The sequence below is a fragment of the Schistocerca cancellata genome, chromosome 1 (genome assembly GCF_023864275.1).
Source record: "Schistocerca cancellata isolate TAMUIC-IGC-003103 chromosome 1, iqSchCanc2.1, whole genome shotgun sequence".
NCBI lineage: Eukaryota > Metazoa > Arthropoda > Insecta > Orthoptera > Acrididae > Schistocerca > Schistocerca cancellata.
This window is the reverse complement of record NC_064626.1, coordinates 287492838-287511927: the sequence shown is the minus strand read 5'-3', so window position 1 is coordinate 287511927 and position 19090 is coordinate 287492838. Positions and strand designations below refer to the sequence as shown.

Here is a 19090-nt window from a genome sequence, read left to right as displayed (position 1 = left end):
CCCGAGGGAGGACTCGAACCACCGACGGGGGCAGCTGCACGGACCGGGACAAGACGCCCAAGACCACGCGGCTACCCCGCGCGACAGTTTAGTGGCAACTTCGAGTAGTATCTATAGATTTTTGTCCAACAGCAGGTGTTTTGCTTTTGAGTTGCATTCAGGAGTCTCAAGGCAAAAAGAGGTCAGGTATTGTTATTACTTTAAATCCGATAAAGTTAACAAATTAGTTTATTTTTTCTGTGAAAAGGGTGTTAAGTAGTACGAAGTGTGAACGAGCGACGTTTCTGTTTTGGATTTGAAAAGCAAGCAGTGACAGGGAGGATTTAAATGGAAAATTACCTGATGAAACTAGTTTCCACAAAAAATTGGATACCTTCACACATATGAAATCTTTTTCTTAGGCTCAGAAGGTAGCATATGTTGTACATCGATACACAAAAATCATAGCTGAACCTGTGTCTATTTGTATGAGATGAGGTTTTATCTCAGTAGCGGTAGGCCTGTCTTGACGCATATAATGGCGGAGCCTGGCTTCTCGTTGTTTACACCGCATTAGCCCACTCTGGACGCACTGATTTCCAATCTTAGCGCATTTCTCAGTCATTTGTGAACAGTTTCAAACTCAGAATTGACAAGCGTTATATCACTGTTCTCGGCTTTTCAACGGCTTTCGAGCGTCATTAAAAAAGGTATATCATGCCATTTAGAAAAAGCTACATGCTTCAATATCTCGATCGATGAAAGAGTTAAGACTCTTCCTCACACACCAAAGTACATGCCCCTTAGCTCACTATCATTCGCCAAAAGCCTCGTTTCGCTATGTGTGTCCTTTCACGAAATAAAAGCGGCTTTACGTCTTACGTGACTCACTTATATGTATGATGTCATTACATAAACGTATGTCATGTAATAAATTTTTTCTTTGTTTGAAGATACGTACTTGCAGTTCTGGTACATACTGAAATACCCGCACCACTGTACTATTGCACGTAACTAGAGGAATCGAAACAAATCTGCTCTGGCCAGTGGAGTTTAGTGAGACAATCGACTTATGCAAGCAGTGGAAAAAGGCTCACTTACTGCTAAAAATGCGATGATCAGACCATCATCAAGCAAATGCAGGGTGTTCCATTAATCTGATGACCGTAGGCGCCACCGCAGCCGCAGCCGCAGCCGCAGAGGCCAGTGGAATGCCCACTTACTAGCCTTTTCTCCAGTGTCATTCGAACACTGAAGCAAACATTACAGTATAGCCTGCGAACGTGTAACGAGTGTTTAATGGGTACAAATGGCTCTGAGCACTATGCGACTTAACTTCTGAGGTCATCAGTCGCCTAGAACTGAGAACTACTTAAACCTAACTAACCTAAGGACATCACACACATCCATGCCCGAGGCAGGATTCGAACCTGCGACGGTAGCAGCAGCGCGGTTCCGGACTGAAACGAGTAGAACCGCTCGGCCACAGCTGCCGGCTTACGATCAGGAAATAGGAGTTTGGTGCACAGTTAGTAGTGACAGAATAATAGGGCCAGTTTTTTTATTAATATCACAGTTAACAGTGACATACGTGCAAACATTTTGCAAGCGTTTTTTAATGAGTCGAGTGAAGGAGAACGAAACTTCGTGTTCGTTCAACAGGATTCGGCAAGGGCCAATGTTTCTTTGCATGCAGTTCACGATGTGTTCCATGACAGTCATTAGCAACAGTATCTATCCTGTTCAAAGTCCCGATTTAACCACATGCCATTTCTATTTGTGAGTAGCACTAAATGATTAAGTGTAAACGGCAAATCTGCACACGTTATAGGAACTCGCAGATAATTTCCAAGAGTAAGTTAATACAGTTTCTCAAAGGGAATTACCTCATGTCATGAGTAATGTATTGAAGAGAAGTCCGAAATGCATGGGAAACGTTGGTAGGCAGTTCCAGCATTCCTTGTATGACATGGATGAGTACAAAATTTATTTGCATATATTTTAAATTGAGAACTGCGATAGCAAACGGTCGACATGGCATCTGATTCGCCGGGCAACGGAGTGCTCGCTGCCCACCATCTACTGTGCCGTGCGAGCGGTTATCAGTTAAATGGAACATCCTGTATCTCCTGACGAAATCACGGAAGGCTTCATGATGAACTGTTGTGGGTAGCTGTCCGAGGGTCTCCACCCAGAAAACAGTCACACTTGCCACTTCTCTGGGCTATCAAAGTGTGCCTCAACCTCCCTTTTCTCCTAACGTGGCTCCCAGTAACTTTACCCTCACTCCCTGAACGAAGAAACCATTTCATGGCAGGCATTTGCAAAATGTAGATGAGCTGATTTTGAAGATGGAACAGCCAAAACGCAGCTTCTACAACCAAGATGTCCACTAAATTATCCATTATTGACAAAAATCTGTCACAATTTCATTGTCGCAGTTACATTTTAGAGGTTATTATTAAAATTTTGACACCATATGAACTGCTGCCATTTATTAAATGGTTCCTGATTAATTATTTTAGTATTTATCTGGTTGATGTTCCCGATTGTGCAAACTGAAGCAAGACTGGTGAACAACATATGAATAGGAAGATGTATTTTACTCTGCTAAAGAGACTTTTTTTGCAGTAAATGTAGTGATGTTGATTCAGGACAATGTATATTTTTTTGTAACGGTTGGTACATAGACAGATTTAAGTGTTTCTGGGAGAACACAGTTCATTGTTACATGAATCAGTGGAAGTCAGATAAATCGGTCCATTTCCGCATGACGACAACGACTGCACTGTTTTCCGCGTGCCCCGACACGCTTTATATACTTTCCTCTACTAGTATTGCCACCAGCCGTCTGTGAGTGTTCATTACCCGTTGAGGTCGAACATTGGCGGTGGTCAAATCAATGTGAGTGTAGTAGATGGAACATGCGACGAATGGCGGCCTGTACTCCTCTGCATGAGCTCCTGTTTCCTAACTCTTTATCCGGAAGATCTGAAGAACGATTGTGCTTAAGCCCTGAACGACTGTTATCGACGTTTTCTAAGCAGGTTCTCGCGAAACGTATGACGTATCCGGTTGTTAAAGTTGTTTTTCAGATTTCTGCTACACACTGCAGCCCGTCACGCAAGCCCTTCTTTGGATTCGATCGAAGATTCTTCGAGAGGTCCTACAAGTATTTAACGTGCAACATCGCCCTTCTTCACTCTTGTTCTTTTTCGAGGCCTTATTCCGTGTCTCCGTGTCTTCACAGGGAAACCCCTCCTCTCCCCCCCCCCCTTCCCCCACGAGGTGTTTGCCCCATCTGTTTGCATCTAGCGTTAACGCACGTGGAAGTGTGAGACGTTTTCGAAATGTTTGTGAATCGTATAACTGAGGCCAGACGTCGGTATCAGTACTGTATTCGCCTAATTGGATGTGGGAAACAGTGTGCAACTTTTATCTTAGACAAACTGCAGTTCCCAGTACACTATTAATCGCAGCCTGCCATTTGTTTTACCTAAACTGAGCCTAATTGGCCCTTCCGCTTCACATCTCTACGGGGTGGGCGAGAAGTCCTCGTACCTCTGTAAACCGCTGTCTAGTACCAAATGTTAACGAGCAGGTCGGTAGCTATGTTACTTCTATCAGTTGTTGGAATTCATGTTTGCATGTTTTCGCAGTCGCTGAGGAGTTTTATTTTGTAGCCATGGCAGATGTGAGCCGTCATGCAATACGTGATCAAAGGTATCCGGACACTTGGCTCAAAATGACTTCGTGGCGCCCTCCATCGGTAATGCTGGAATTCAATATGGTGTTGGCCCACCCTTAGCCTTGATGACAGCTTACACTCTCGCAGGCATACGTTCAAGCAAGTGCTGGAAGGTTTCTTGGGGTATGGCAGACCATTCTTCACGGAGTGCTGCACTGAGGAGAGTTATCGATGTCGATCGGTGAGGCCTGGCACGAAGTCGGCGTTCCAAAACATCCCAATGGTGTTCTGTAGGATTCAGGATAGGACTCTGTGCAGGCCAGCCAATTATAGGGATGTTATTGTCGTGTAACCACTCCGCCACAGGCCGTGCATTACGAACAAGTGCTCGATCGTGTTGAAAGATGCAATCGCCATCGCTGAATTGCTCTTCAACAGTGGGAAGCAAGAAGGTGCTTAAAACATCAATGTAGGCCTGTGCTGTGATAGTGCCACGCAAAACAACAAGATATGCAAGCCCCCTCCATGAAAAACACGACCACACCATAACACCACCGCCTCCGAATTTTACTGTTGGCACTACACACGCTGGCAAATGACGTTCACGGAGCATTCGCCATACCTGGACCCTACCATCGGATCGCCACATTGTGTACTGTGATTCGTCACTCCACACAACGTTCTCCCATCGTTCAATTGTCCAATGTTTACGCTCCTTACACCAAGTGCGGCGTCGTTTGGCATCTACGGTCGTGATTTGTGACTTATGAGCAGCCGCTCGCCCATGAAATCCAAGTTTTCACGTCCCGCTTAACTGTCATAGTAGTTAAGTCGATCCTGATGCGGTTTGGAATTCCTGTGCGGTGGCCTGGAAGGATGTCTGCCTATTACACATTATGATCCTATTCAACCAGTCAACAGACGAGGACGGGCTGTGTGCTTTTTTGCTGTATGTGACCCTTCACGTTCCCACTTCACTGTCACATCGGAAACAGTGGACCTAGGGATGTTTGGGACTGTGGAAATCTCGCGTACAGTCGTATGACACAACTGACACCAAATCACCTGACCATGCTGGAAGACCGTGAATTCCAAGGAGCGCCCCATTCTGCTCTCTTACGATGTCTAATTACTACTGAGGTCACTGATATGGAGTACCTGGCAGTAGGTGGCAGCACAATGCACCTAATTTGAAAGAAGTATGGTTTTGGGGGTGTCCGGATACTTTTGATCACATAGTGTGCTATACTACCGAAGAGAGCTTAGTGACAAATGTGCGGGTACACGAACGACATCACAGAAAGATGACATGAGACAGGTTATGGGAGCGTTCCAGAAAATATTTCGTGCTGGAAATATAGTCGTTTCGGCCAAAGAGAATCCTCATTGCACAGTCGAGTTAGAAAGGACGCGCCTCACGTAATGATATGGGCAGCGATGAAATCACATCGTATGCTTGGACTGAACATCTTGAAGGGACTTTAAATAGCGTAAATTATTTACGCATGTTACAAACGTGAGTAATATCCCAGCTTGAGGAAATGGGACTCACAGAACATTGCAGCAAGACTGAGCGCCTCCTCACTATGTTCTTGCAGCGTTGCTAAATGAACACTTTCCAGGATGGTGGATAGTCAGTAACACCAGCTCCCTTGAAATGGTCGCCTAGATGTCTTGACCTCACCACACCTCACAACTCGTTATGGGAAATCATTAAGGCGCATGTATCTGCACGTCGTTATTCTACAAACGAAGAACTGCGCAATGCTGTTGAGGATGCATTTCGCACTATAACACCGGACGTGCTCAAAAATATGTCAAAAATAACATGGAAGTGTATGGAAATGTGTTTACAGCATGATGGGGAACATACCAATATGGTGGTCAAGCAACATGTAAGTAAAGACTTGTGCTAAAACGAATCAAAGCAATTATTCGATACTAAGGGTTACGGGGACTATTCGCTCACCCTGTACATATTGTTGCTCCCACGACACGAGTCACTCTGGTTGTGTCTCGCTAAGTTCTTTAAGCAAAGGATACCACGCTCTTACGTGTCGTCAATTGCACACCTCCGCACTCCTCTACATTAAGAGTTATCTGCCACGTTTTGCACCAACCTGATATTTTCTCGAGAGCTGAGTATTCATACTGCATAATTCCCTGATAACCATCTTGAGATGATTCAACCACTTTTTCCGAGAAATGTCTCCTGCTCGCACATCTCGCAATATATGAGTAACAAGCACGGAATACGTGACTGTGGTGAGCATTTATAAAGTTTACTGTTGTCTTTGTGTCGGCGATAATGGCGGAGAGCGATAAGAGAGAAAATAACATGGCGCTGGCACGTAAGCCAGTTCTCACGCGCCAGGTACAAAATCTCATTCAATGTGACACGTCATCGTCAACAGTAGCGTACGTTCTCAGACACGGTGAATAGGTTTAGAATTTACCACACGGTGTCGACACTCAGACTAGTTACCTGTAACCGTAGGCCAACATTGGCACGTCTCCTCAACTTTCTAGCCACATTCCCTAACTATATACTGTTTCCACCGTGGGTATTATAGCCGTAGGGATAGTACCATACTGATTCAGTGGTCTTCGTGACGGTAGGCGAGAGCGAAAAGCCTGCGCTCCGCCGCTTTACGCTATTCCGCTCCTGACAGTCACATATTTTCGCAGATTCATACAACTTCTACTGAGGTAGCACATCTGACGGCATTTTTACAACCTACTTTTTTAAAAAAGAAATACGAACTTATATGTGATGTGATGATATTTATAATCTCATTTTACCGGATGTCTAAAAACGGAGCCTAACCAAATCAGTCAAACTACGAATCCGGTCGTTCTCTTCGTAATAGCAACAAGTTGCGAAGGTATGTCCTTTCGTAGTCCAAGCGCCTCAGGACTTTGCAACGCACTCGACGTAATTCCACTGAGACACTGTCGGTGAAGGAACCGCTTATCCATGGACTCAGGTCGATTTTCTGCATTGGCGAAACAATTTTGCTAAGTATATATGAATGACATGTAAGCAGGAGAATCCGGTTTCAAGTCCCAGTCGGGGCACACATTTTCAACTGTCCCCGTTGATGTATATCAACGCCTGTCGACAGCTTAGGATCTTGATTTTATTATCATTTCAATTTTGATAAGGTTTTCCAGCCTAGTATTAACCTGCAAGAGAAAATTTAAAATAGTAGCTCTGAAACAGTTGATTACTGTCGTACATTTATTCATTCGTACGTCCATTCATTCATTGATACATTTATTTATCTGTCCCGTGAACCACATCAACAGGGATGTCCTGCTGGGATATGGAACGCTTCGGGGTATCCATTAGAGAAGACAAACAAATCATACACTTATGTTACTGAATTACTAATTTGAACAGAAACGTGTTTATCCGGTTTTATAACTATACGGTGCTCATGAAGTGCTGCACTTTATTGTGTTGTATTGTTTTATGTCATAACGAGGTACAATCATGTGTATTCCCACACATATCAATTTTTGTTTTTTATTTATTTTTAAGTGCTCGTTTTTTATTTTATGTAATCTACTTTAACAATTCTCTGTAAATATTGTGTAACCAGCTTTAAAAGTGCAACTCAAATAAACCTTTCTCGTTAACATTCAAAGCACCATGGAACTGCATGACTACATTTACACATCTTTCTGCATTTTATATTTCACCTATTACAAGAAGATAAAAATACAAGTTCTGTAGTTAAGTGCGAGGGGTCTCATCACATACTTTTATCTCATTTTACTGTACTGCTTTTTTGGTTGCTTCATTAAATCAGTACTTCTGCGACCAATGCTTGTTAATGCGAATTGAGCTTTTTGTGATCCTTATCTGGTACAATTTTTTTTCCTTAGCTGTTATTTCATCACCATCACCCTATATCGACAGTAGACGGGCTGTCACCGGTACAACGTTCCGCTCTTCTGCCAAGAGCTTTGAAAGATATGAGCAAAGATGAAACAAATATTAGTAAAAGTAAAAAGTTTACAGATGCTTTTAAAAACTATAAAGAGGATGAACTTTGTTGATCTTACATAAAAAAGTGAAGACTGTTGATTCAATTGTTTAAATTAATTTTGGAGGACTAAAAGGTCAAAGACAAAAAATAAATACATACAAAAGCACATCGCAGAAGTCATGACATTTTTTTTCTAAAAAAAAAAAAAAAGCACTGCTCTTTCACTCAAAACCTGAAGGACCTGCACTGAAGAAAGAGATTTGGGGAGAGAGAAATGTGTTCTATAGCTCTGGGGTGTGTGGGTGAAAAATATAGGGAAAACTGTATACGCATGTGAAGTGAAGAGTAAGATTATTACGACAGATAACATGTATTTTTACGTCACTTTGTTACAAATAAATTTTCTATCCCGCACTTTTGTACCATATGAATGTATCATTGCATGGAATGCTGCACCCTGTCTTCTTTTCTTGTCCCTTTGTTCAGCATCAGGACGGGGTCAGAGTGGTTATTAAGGGATAAGCCACAGTTAGTTTAAGGTGTGGCCGCATGCCCTTCCTGTCGCCAGCCCATAAACCTCCAGGACGGATTAATGTGTACCCCAACTGTCTGCATCTAGTTTTATTCATTTGATAAAGAGAGAAAGTTTTCTAAATATTTTCGAATAGTGTAACAGAGGCTGGTCTTGGGTACCAGCCCAGTATTCACCTAGTAGGATGTGGGAAACTGCCTAAAAAGCACATCTTGGCTGGCCGGCACGCTGAACGACCCTCGTCGATAATGCGCCGGGCGGGGTGACGTGGGGCTGTGGCGCCACCCCATCTCGGGAACGCTCCTTTAACACGCAAGGCTACCCGCACACGTCAGACTACTGTTTGGAAAATTGGAAATTTGTGGTAAGATCCTAAAGCTTACCCAATACTTAGTCTAACTTAAACTAACTTACGCTACGGACAGCACACACACACACACACAAACACACACACACACACACACACACACACACACCCATGCTCGAGGGAGGACTCGAACCTCCGACGGGGGCAGCCGCGCGAACCGTGACAAGACACCTTAGCCCGCGCGGCTACCCGACGCGACTAGACTACCGTATTCAGTCAATCAGTGTAATATGATATTGAAATACTGTGATTACAAGTCTTATTTCTGGAATGTACGATCTCTGGGAAGAGCAAAGGAAATACGTCCTGTGAATATATTTTCGCGCCAGCTGCGTCAGTTATCATGTAAACAGTGTCCAAGAGCAGTGCTTTGTTTGTATTTATGTTCTAGACGGTAACAAGGGTAACAGCTTATGTAATTTATATCACTTTCACGACGTAAGTAGCCTCGCGCTCGTTTACTGTTGCTGTATTCCTTTAGTTAATAAGCTCAGATACGACGATGTCATGTCTGACATGTCTGCAAGTTAGAAAATTTTGGAAGTTTTACATGTGCTGAAGCACAGTATAAGTGATGAGTTATTTCTTGCAATTTTGTATTACGGTGTGTATGGCACAAAAATATCATTCTATACATACACTCTGTTCTTTATTTTTCAGCTTTTGCAGTATACCATTTACATAACGGCATTAAAGTCGTCGAAATTTCAATAGTGAAAATAAATAATTTCTAGAGCCAGTGGTTACTATGCTGTCTTTTAAAAAGTATTACTTAACTGTGTACCGCAGCTATGATAAAAAGTAAATCGTAGTTACTTAATCCATATCATTCACCAACAAGAAATTCTAGGGAGCGGGCCTAAATACAGGAAGTGAACTGTTATCGACATCTTATACAGACACCGGAGTGCAGTAATAGAGCCGAAATAAATGGAAGGGAAGCAGTAACTGGAAGGGCATGAGACAGGGTTGTAGACTACTCCCAGTTTTATTCAGTTTGTATGTCGAACAAGCTGTGACGGAAACCAAGGAGAAATGTGGAACGTGAATTAAAGGGCTGGCAGAAGAAATTAAAACTTCGAGATCTGCCGATGGTAATAGGTCGCAGATGAGGAAGAACTTGGAAGAGCAGTTGAATGGAATTAATAGTTTCTTGAAATGAGATTACAAGATGAACATCAACAATAGTAGAAAAAGGGCAATGGAATACCGTCGAATTAAATCAGAATCCGGCGAAGGAATTAGATTAGAAAATTAGACACTAAAAGTAATAGAAGTTTTTCGTTATGTGAATAGTAAAGTAAGTGAAGATGACCAAAGGAGAGACGATTAAAATGTATACTGGCAATAGCAAGTAATACTCTATGGTGCAACGCCTACTGTCTATGCCATAAACGAAACCATATTTTGAAAATGAGTTGAAGATCATTTAAAAAGTAGAATAAAGCAGTGGTTATAGTCCTACACTAATTGGCAACATACTCAGTAAAAGGAAGAGACGGAGGGTAGCTGCGCTTCTTTGTCCTTCTGATAACAAATGGGCCACCATGCAATATGAAGGTAGGACTTCACAGGTACTTGCCAAGAAACCGAAATCCAGGAAATATACTCAAGCTTTTTACACTAGGAATTCTGTTGCCTACATTCTTCAGCTATAAATATAAGATTCCGTCTTTAAAACAGTGAAATTTATAGGATTTCCTGCAATGTGTGTAGCAATTCATATCAGGTAGGGTTATAATTACTAGAGAGAGCATGCAAGGAGTTGGAGACTGAAAAAGAAAGATTATATCTTTGCTGAACATGCTTTGCATGAACGTCATTTTTATTATATTAGATGTGATTTTCTACACACAGAAACCAAAGGCAGAAAATTAACGTTACTCGAAATTCTGGCCTTGTTCTTATTGACCAAATACAGTTCCATTATCAACTCTTACTACAGTTAAAGTTTTTCTCACCATTACATAATATGCCTGTTACAATGTTCTACACCGACATTCCATCCTTTCTTCTCTTTGCCCCCCTTCCCTCTGCCCTTTTCCGGCCCGTTCATCACATTCACCAGTTTGGTCCACAGAACATAGTAGTGTGTGTCATTACTCGCTTACTTGGCTTAGACATTAATATATTTTTAATCTTTGAATATATTGTAATATAAGATTTACTTGCTCGCAGACTCTTTGGTGTGGACTGTCTGTTTAGTATTAAGTTATCTGATGATGGCCTATAAAACCGAAAGCCGCTTCATGACGAACTGTTAAATATTATTGTGGAACATTAATACTGTGTACTGAAGTTTCTAAAAAGAAATTTTTTAGCATCGAACATAATTTTTAAATGTTAAGAAGTGTACTCTGAAAGAGTTGGTACGTACAATGTAGCCTTGCATACATGCGAAATGTGGACGATAAATAACACAGACTGGAAGGGAGAGTTTTGAAAAATGTTGTCACAGAAGATCGCTGAAGATGAGAAGAGTAGATTAGATAACTACCGAAAGCGTAGTGAATCGAACTGGAGAGAAAAGAATTTTTCTACATAACGCGATTAAAAGAAGATATTGTTGGATCGGGTACTCAATGGAGCATCTAGGAATTGTTGATTTCTTTTGATTGTATAAATCATGGAATACCTCTAGATAAGCTCAAGTACTGTAGTATGAATGGAACAGTGCTCAAATGGTTTAAATCATACCTAACTGGAAGAGTGCAGAAAGTTGAAGTAAGCAGTTCACATAATATGCAAAAAACTGGTGATTTCTCAAACTGGGGAACAATCAAGAATGGGATGCCACAAGGTACGGTCTTGGGTCCTCTGCTGTTCTTAATATATATTAATGACTTGCCATTCTATATTCACGAAGATGCAGAGCTGGTACTTTTTGATACAAATATAGCTATCACTCCCAAAAGACAAGAATTAACTGGTGAAATTGTAAACGATGTTTTTCAGAAAATCATTAAGTGGTTCTCTGCAAATGGGCTGTCATTAAACTTTGAGAAAACACAGTATATACAGTTCCTCACAGTAAATGGAATGACACCATTAATAAACATAGGCTTCGATCAGATATCGGTAGCTAAGGTAGAATATTCAAAATTTCTGGGTGTATGCATTGATGAGGGGTTGAACTGGAAAAAACACACTGAGGATCTGCTGAACTTTTGAGTTCGGCTGAGTGAATTAGCTTACCACGCCTATTTTCATTCTCTGCTTTCGTATGGCATCATATTCTGGGGTAACTCATCATTGAGTAAAAGAGTGTTCATTGCACAAAAGCGTGTCATCAGAATAATTGCTGGAGCTCATCCAAGATCATCCTGCAGACATTTATTTAAGGAGCTAGAAATCTTCACTGTAGCCTCACAATATATATATTCACTTATGAAATTTGTTATTAACAATCCGAACGAATTCAAAAGTAATAGCAGTGTACACGCCTACAGCACTACGAGAAAGGATGATGTTCATTACTCAAGGTTAAATCTAACTTTGGCTCAGAAGGGGGTAAATTATGCTCCCACAAAAGTCTTTGGCCACTTACCTAATACCATCAAAAGTCTGACAGATAGCCATATAGCATTTAAAAGGAAATTAAAAGAATTTCTTAATGGCAACTCCTTCTACTCATTAGATGAATTTTTGGATGTAGTAAGTGGGTAATTTTCCCAACCCCCATAAAAAAATTAAAAATATTAAGTGTCATGTAATATTTTGTGTAATGTAATATCTTGTATAGACACCTTTTATTAATCTGACACGTTCCACATCATTACGAAGTGTCGTATTCATGATCTATGGAACAAGTACTAATCTAATCTGATCTAATCTTAAGGAAGTGCTGGTCGGTTGGTTGATTTGGGCGAGGGGACCAAACGGCGAGGTCATCGGTCCCGTCGGATTTCGGAAAGATGGGGAAGAAAGTCGGCCGTCCACTTTCAAAGGAACCATCCCTGCATTTCGCTGAAGCGATTTAGGGAAATCATGGAAAGTCTAAATCAAGATGGCCAGATGCAGGTTTGATTGAACCGTCGTCCTCCCGAATGTGAATCCAATGCGCTAACAACTGCGCCACCTCGCTCGGTGGTGAAGTGTATGTATACAGAGCGATGGGGGTGGGGAGAGGGGAGGCAAAAAAATTTGAGACAAACAAAGGCTTGACTACAGTAAGCAAGTTCAAATGGATGTAGACTGCAGTAGTTACGCAGATATGAATAGGCTTGCACAGGATAGACTAGATCTTTACCGGCTCAATCTTTGGACTGAAGAGACCACTAAAAACAATGTCTACATTAAAATCTGTATCGGGTAACTACTCCTACAACAAGCCACTCCTGTCAGCACGAAAAAGATACGTTCCACTAATTACAAAAAAAAAAAATGGCTCTGAGCACTATGGGCCTTAACTTCTGAGGTCATCAGTCCCCTAGAATTTAGAACTACTTAAACCTAAGTAACCTAAGGACATCACACACATCCATGCCCGAGGCAGGATTCGAACCTGCGACCATTGCAGTCGCGCGGTTCCAGACTGTAGCGCCTAGAACCGCTCGGCCACTCCGGCCGGCCACTAATTACAGTCAATAGTAAGTGGATATAGTGCACAGAATAGCCAGCAGCAGCCGGTACTCACGAAAAGCGACGATCGGACGAGGCTGAAGGACTTCTCGGAGAGCAGGTAGGAGGCGAGGAGCACGCTGGTGGTGAGGAGGCAGGCCGACGCGGTGGTGAGGAAGCTGTAGAAGGACTTGCCGATCAGCGCCGACTGCTGCAGCCCGTAGCGCACCAGCAGGCCCTGGCACACGGCCCCCAGCACCTGCCAACACCAGCACCCATCTGCAGCGGCGTTCACCTCATCTGTACCTGAGCCCTATAGAAAGGCGACGTGGTGCCCCTTGTGTCACCCTTATTGTGTTTGGACGCCCCGCTGTAGACGAGCCTCTTTGTGCTGCCGTGTAAAGGGAAGTCCCAACACTGGTCGCCCATGTAGTCCATGGTGCTGCAGACGTCGTCGCATTGGATATTTGTCTTGCTTAAAAAAAAAAGATCCTGGCTCAAGTTACGTGACGTGATTGTACTATCCTGCATGACCAGGCGAATAAAATGCCTGCCGTGACAGCCGCTATAAATTACGTGTGGCAGTAAAAATAATGTAAATGTCGTGTGACTAGGGCCTCCCGTCGAGTAGACCGTTTGCCGGGTGCAAGTCTTTCGATTTGACGCCACTTCGGGGACTTGGGCGTCGATGGGGATGAAATGATGGTGATTAGGACAAAACAACATCCAGTGCCTGACAGGAGAAAATCTCCGACCCGGCCGGGAATCGAACCCGGGCCCTTAGGATTCACGTTCTGTCGCGCTGATCACTCAGCTGCCGGACGGATGGGGGGGCGGGGGGGGGAGAGACGTGGGGCAGTTGATATCCTGCATGGCGTTGAGTATGGACCATCTGAATCCATCGACTGCATATTCGCATGACAATCGCCGGTTCCCGACTAACGCAAAATGGTAAACCGCAGTCTCGATAGGTCTCCATCGACCCCATGGCCTTGCCTTAACGACCGAGAGCAGCGGCGTTTGAGTTGGCGACTGGAAACCGTGGTCAGATGAGTCCCAATTACAGTTGGAGAGACCTGATGGTAGGATTTGAGTGTGGCGCAGACCCACACAGCCATGGACCCAAGTTCTCAGTAAGGCACTGTGCAAGTGTCCCCATACGTGCAAGCTAATGATGCCCCCATAATGTTTATATGGAATGGATTGGGTCCTCTGGTCTTTGACTGGAAATGGTTATGTTCCTGGAGACGACTTGCAGTCGTTCATGGACTTTATGTTCCCTAACAACGATGGAATTTTTACGGATGCACTATGCACTATGACACCGGGCCGCGATTGTTTGTAGTTGGTTTGAGGAGCATCTGATCAATTCGAACGAATGATTTGTCCATCCAGATCGCCCGGAACGTTTATGGGACATAATCGAAAGGTCAATTCGTACAAAAAATTCTGCAGCACCAGCCTTACATTCGCAATTATGGACGGCTGTAGAAGCAGCATGTGACAAAATTTCTGCAGGAGACTTCCAACGACTTGCTGAGTCCATGTCAAGTCGAGCTGCTGCATTACGTCAGGCAAAAGGAGGACCGACACGATATTAGTAGTTGTTCAAATGGCTCTGAGCACTGTGGTACTTAACATCTGAGGTCATCAGTCCCCTATAACTTAGAACTACTTACACCTAACTTACCTAAGGACATCACACACATCACACACATCCACGCCCGAGGCAGGATTAGAAACTGCGACCGTAGCAGCCGTGTGGTTCCGTACTGAAGCGCCTAGAACCGCTCGGTCACAGCGGCCGGCTATTAGGAGTTGTCCCATGGCTTTAGTCACCGCAGTGCATGTTTTTCTGTTACGTTGAAATTCTGTTACGTTGAAATTCTGTTCATTCGTTTAATCAAGCAAGTTGTACCCTTTATGCCAGTCTGACGATTGTTGAACGTGACCTTAATTATATTGCAATTTTAATAGCTAGTGACGTGAATGAAGCCCAGTGCAAACCAGAGGGCATAACCCTGGCAGGAATTGTTGGAACTGCCGTTCTGACCAGAACGGTTATCGTGCCTCTTGTAGGAGATTACCTCAAACCAGAATTACGAAAGGGGTAGCCCAAGAAGGCCCAGTAGCTAGCAGTGTTCGGCGTTGCTACATTGCGTAACAGTTTCAGTTATTGCAAGACATGTCGAATGCCATGAACTGCTGTACCTGAAAATCCAGAACACGCAAAGCTGTTGGAAGCGAGCAAATATACAACGAAATTTGCAATTCAAATCAGTTTATCCTAAAGGAATGGAAATTTATCGTTTACTCGAAAATAACAAACCTCAGAATATGCACAATGTATACCAATTGTTTACACTTTCTGCTCTCCTATTCATTTTGCGTATGAACAGAGTGACAGCGGATATTGAGACATTATACCCTTGGACGATTTTTTACGCTGATGTGTTTTTAGTATAGTAAACCCGCCAAGTTCTGGAAAATGGGACTCTGAGCTGGAAGATCTTTTAAGAAATAACGTTTTGACGTTAAACATTAAGAAAGATGAGTGTGCGGAATGTGGACGTAGATTTGTGGCTTCATCATCGTAAAGAATCAACTCCTGAGCACAACTACACAGGTTAAATGACTCGGCCCTCTTATAAGTTCGAATGCGAGATGTTTCCAGACGCTCGAGCAGGAGTTAACGCTGTGTGGCTGAAATGGACTACTACGTGCCATGTGATCAGGAAGTACCCAACCATCTTAAGGGAACAACCAATAGATATTTCCGCTCAGGAAATCTTATTTTTACAAACATAAAATTAACATTGAATTTACTTGGCTAGAATACACATATATCGCTTTGTGTATGATCCAGTATTTCTGAATTCGCCAGAACGACTAAAAGACTGAGAATTATGCTGTCTCAAGAATCCAGAAGATCATGAGACGAGACTTGCAGTAACTCGAGAGCTTCAGACTTTAACTCGCTCTTTGGAAACTCCTTCCGAAAGCGACATATGATGTAACTCTGATCGAGAGCATCATGCATTATCTCGCTCCCAGAACCCTTCACTCACAGAGAAAAGCGTCAAAATTATCATCGTGTTACACAACTGCTTCACAGTACCTCCTATGTTAGTGAAGCAAGCTCTTCATTCATGTCTTCAGTTACACTTCTTGAAACTTTGTATACAAAAATACTTTGTAAGTCAAGAAAAAATTCTATGAAACTTTTTTCTTAAATTTGTGGTCAGGTCTTACGGGACCAAAATGTTGAGATCATCGGTCCCTAAGCCTACACATAATCTAAGGTAAACTAACTTACGCTATGGACAACACACACACCCATACCCGAAACTTTTATGAGTATGATGTCTCTGGCACAACCATATAACGTACCCAGATAAAGCCGCATTTTTAGATAGTTGTAAATACTTAAATCACTGTAAGGGAAAAGATTTAGCTCCATCCTCCGTGCCCTGCAATGGCATACAGTAAAGAGGGAATAATTTGCATACAAAAAAATCTTAGTAATCTGGAATTGCATGAGGGAAGATGAAACACAAAACGTTTCTACGTATTATTTGATACTTTACGTTAGATGTCTTGTCTCTGGTATACAGATAATTGTATTGTAAGTACACAATATATTTACCTCTTAAGGTTAATATGTGGGTCTGGCATCAGTTTTCGTGGTTGCCTGTTTGAAATGGAATTTCAGAGAGTTTTGTAAATCATGTTCTTACTATTTGGAAATGAAATGAACTATGCCTTCAGACGTACTTGTTATCAGTCAAGATGATTATCTACTTCGACATCTATTTCATTACCATCTGAGAGTGACTTCGATTCATCCTACACAGAATATTAGGTTTCTAAACTGCATTTCTTTTCAAAAAGCTTTGAACGTCAAAACTATGTTGAAAGGCAGATATTTTAAAGGTTATTGTATTTTGTTTTATTTTCATATGACATTCGCTATTGAGAGCACGTAGAACTTTCTGGTAGCCATCTCCACATGCAAGGTGGGACAAAACTGACGAAGCGGTTAGAACCATAGTCTACAAAAAAGAGCCGTGAACCACCGTAGGCCAAAAAAACGTAACATTTTGGCAGCTGAAGCAATGCGAGCGCTCCAAGCGGCTAGCATGTAATAACATAAGAATGGCATGTATAATCTGAGAACTTGCTATTTTTAATATGTTACTTTCATATTTCCAGTCACTAAATGTGATGGGGACTTGCTTAATACGAACAGAAAACACAATTAAAGCAATATCTTTTCCTATTACTTTCAATATATAACAGCAAAATCTCGGTACAATCTATTGTATCATCGAAAACCTTTTGAGAGGTGAATTGTAAGCTAAGGTGTTTAAGTTCAACAGGAACAGAATATGAGTATATCCGCGTGCTTGGCAAATGGTTTGTGATGTTTTGCGCCTATTGTAATCCATTTCACGAGATTCTTTGGAGATTTCAGGTTCATTTTAATACATTCAAAGCTGGATACGATTTTTATGTTCATGGAGATTCTTGGGCTCTGAGAACTATGGGACTTAACATCTATGGTCATCAGTCCCCTAGAACTTAGAACTACTTAAACCTAACTAACCTAAGGACATCACACACATCCATGCCCGAGGCAGGATTCGAACCTGCGACCGTAGCAGTCGCGCGGCTCCGGACTGAGCGCCTAGAACCGCTAAACCACCGCGGCTGGCCATGGAGATTCTTCTTACACATGGTCTTTTAACTTTGTCCTTGTTTCTTTGTCTTGTGTATGCACATCATGCTTACCTGTTCTGCTTCCCAGATAACAAAATTGGATATTCCTCGAAGATTCTCTTCCCCGGCTGTAACGTTTAGTCCTTCAGCATGTCCACCTGTGACGGTTGCTTCTTATTTATGCGCATTTCTTGAATTACGGCTAGTACATGTCCCATTACATTTAGCACAAAGCTTAATTCCTACTCACTTTTGCCTACCACTGCTGGATCATCATTTAATCGTGTGCGCTGATTTTCTGTCTTTGATAAACAATAACATTCCTTCACGTATGCCAAACGTAACTGAAGCTGCTAGAATTTATTGCACCACAATAAGGTCCGAAATACGATTTCATTTATAATTTTAATGTGCTTCTTCGGTCCATATGCTCAATACACAATCGTTTGTATGCTTATACATGCCAGCAGCTAACGAAGTTGCAGAAAACCAGTTGGAGCTTTGTTAGCACTGAACTCAGTACTTTTTGTGAATCTTTATCTTGAACTCTGGTGCAAGTATGAATAACTCTTTTTGTTTATTCTTCTCCCCTTTCTTTTGTTTCAGATTCTGCCAGAGGAAGGACGAGAGATTGATCATCCTTGGTCTTTAAGTCTGTGAAATACCAATAGAAATTAATTATAAATAAAAAGTTAGCCACCTTTCGTGACTTTGGGGCCAACCTGCATATTTTGAAACTGAATATGCTTCAATTTATTATGGTTATGCTGAAAACGTGGCTTGCACACTGCTGGGGTTGAACCACACCACGTATTTTATGATCTGAAAATGCTTGCAGAAACCAGTCATTTCCTTTAAAACTAGTTCGACTGTAACAGACAATGAATAAATTTACAAAATAACGTCACTGCACTTCAACTAAAATGTTCTTTTGAAACGTACTCAGTTCCTGTTACATATGTTATACATCAGTTCTGTACCGATAGAGTCGATATGTGAAGATCGTAACACATTTACAACTGTTAATATCCTCTTTATTGTATGTAACAATAGAGCGGTTGGGACGTAGAGATAACCACAGCATACTGGACGAACAATGCTGGAATTAACCCACAGTAATTTTCGGGAAAAGCTAAGTGAGATATTTTTTATATACCTGTTACGGGCCTCCATTTTGATTCGATGAGAAAAGAGGTCGCAAGTCAAGACACCTGGCACAAGCAACGATAACGTTCCGAAATCACACTAGG

General features: G+C 42.2%; 1 protein-coding gene across 2 annotated transcripts in view; it reads right to left on the bottom strand.

The window, feature by feature from the left end:
* Positions 1 to 19090, bottom strand: part of LOC126171492 (protein singles bar) — a 158584-nt gene that overhangs the window by 52218 nt on the left and 87276 nt on the right. For both annotated transcript variants that reach the window (XM_049920805.1, XM_049920804.1), the window contains exon 3: positions 13198 to 13380. In XM_049920805.1, coding sequence (XP_049776762.1) covers positions 13198 to 13380 — 183 coding nt within the window. The remainder of the gene's footprint in view (positions 1 to 13197; positions 13381 to 19090) is intronic.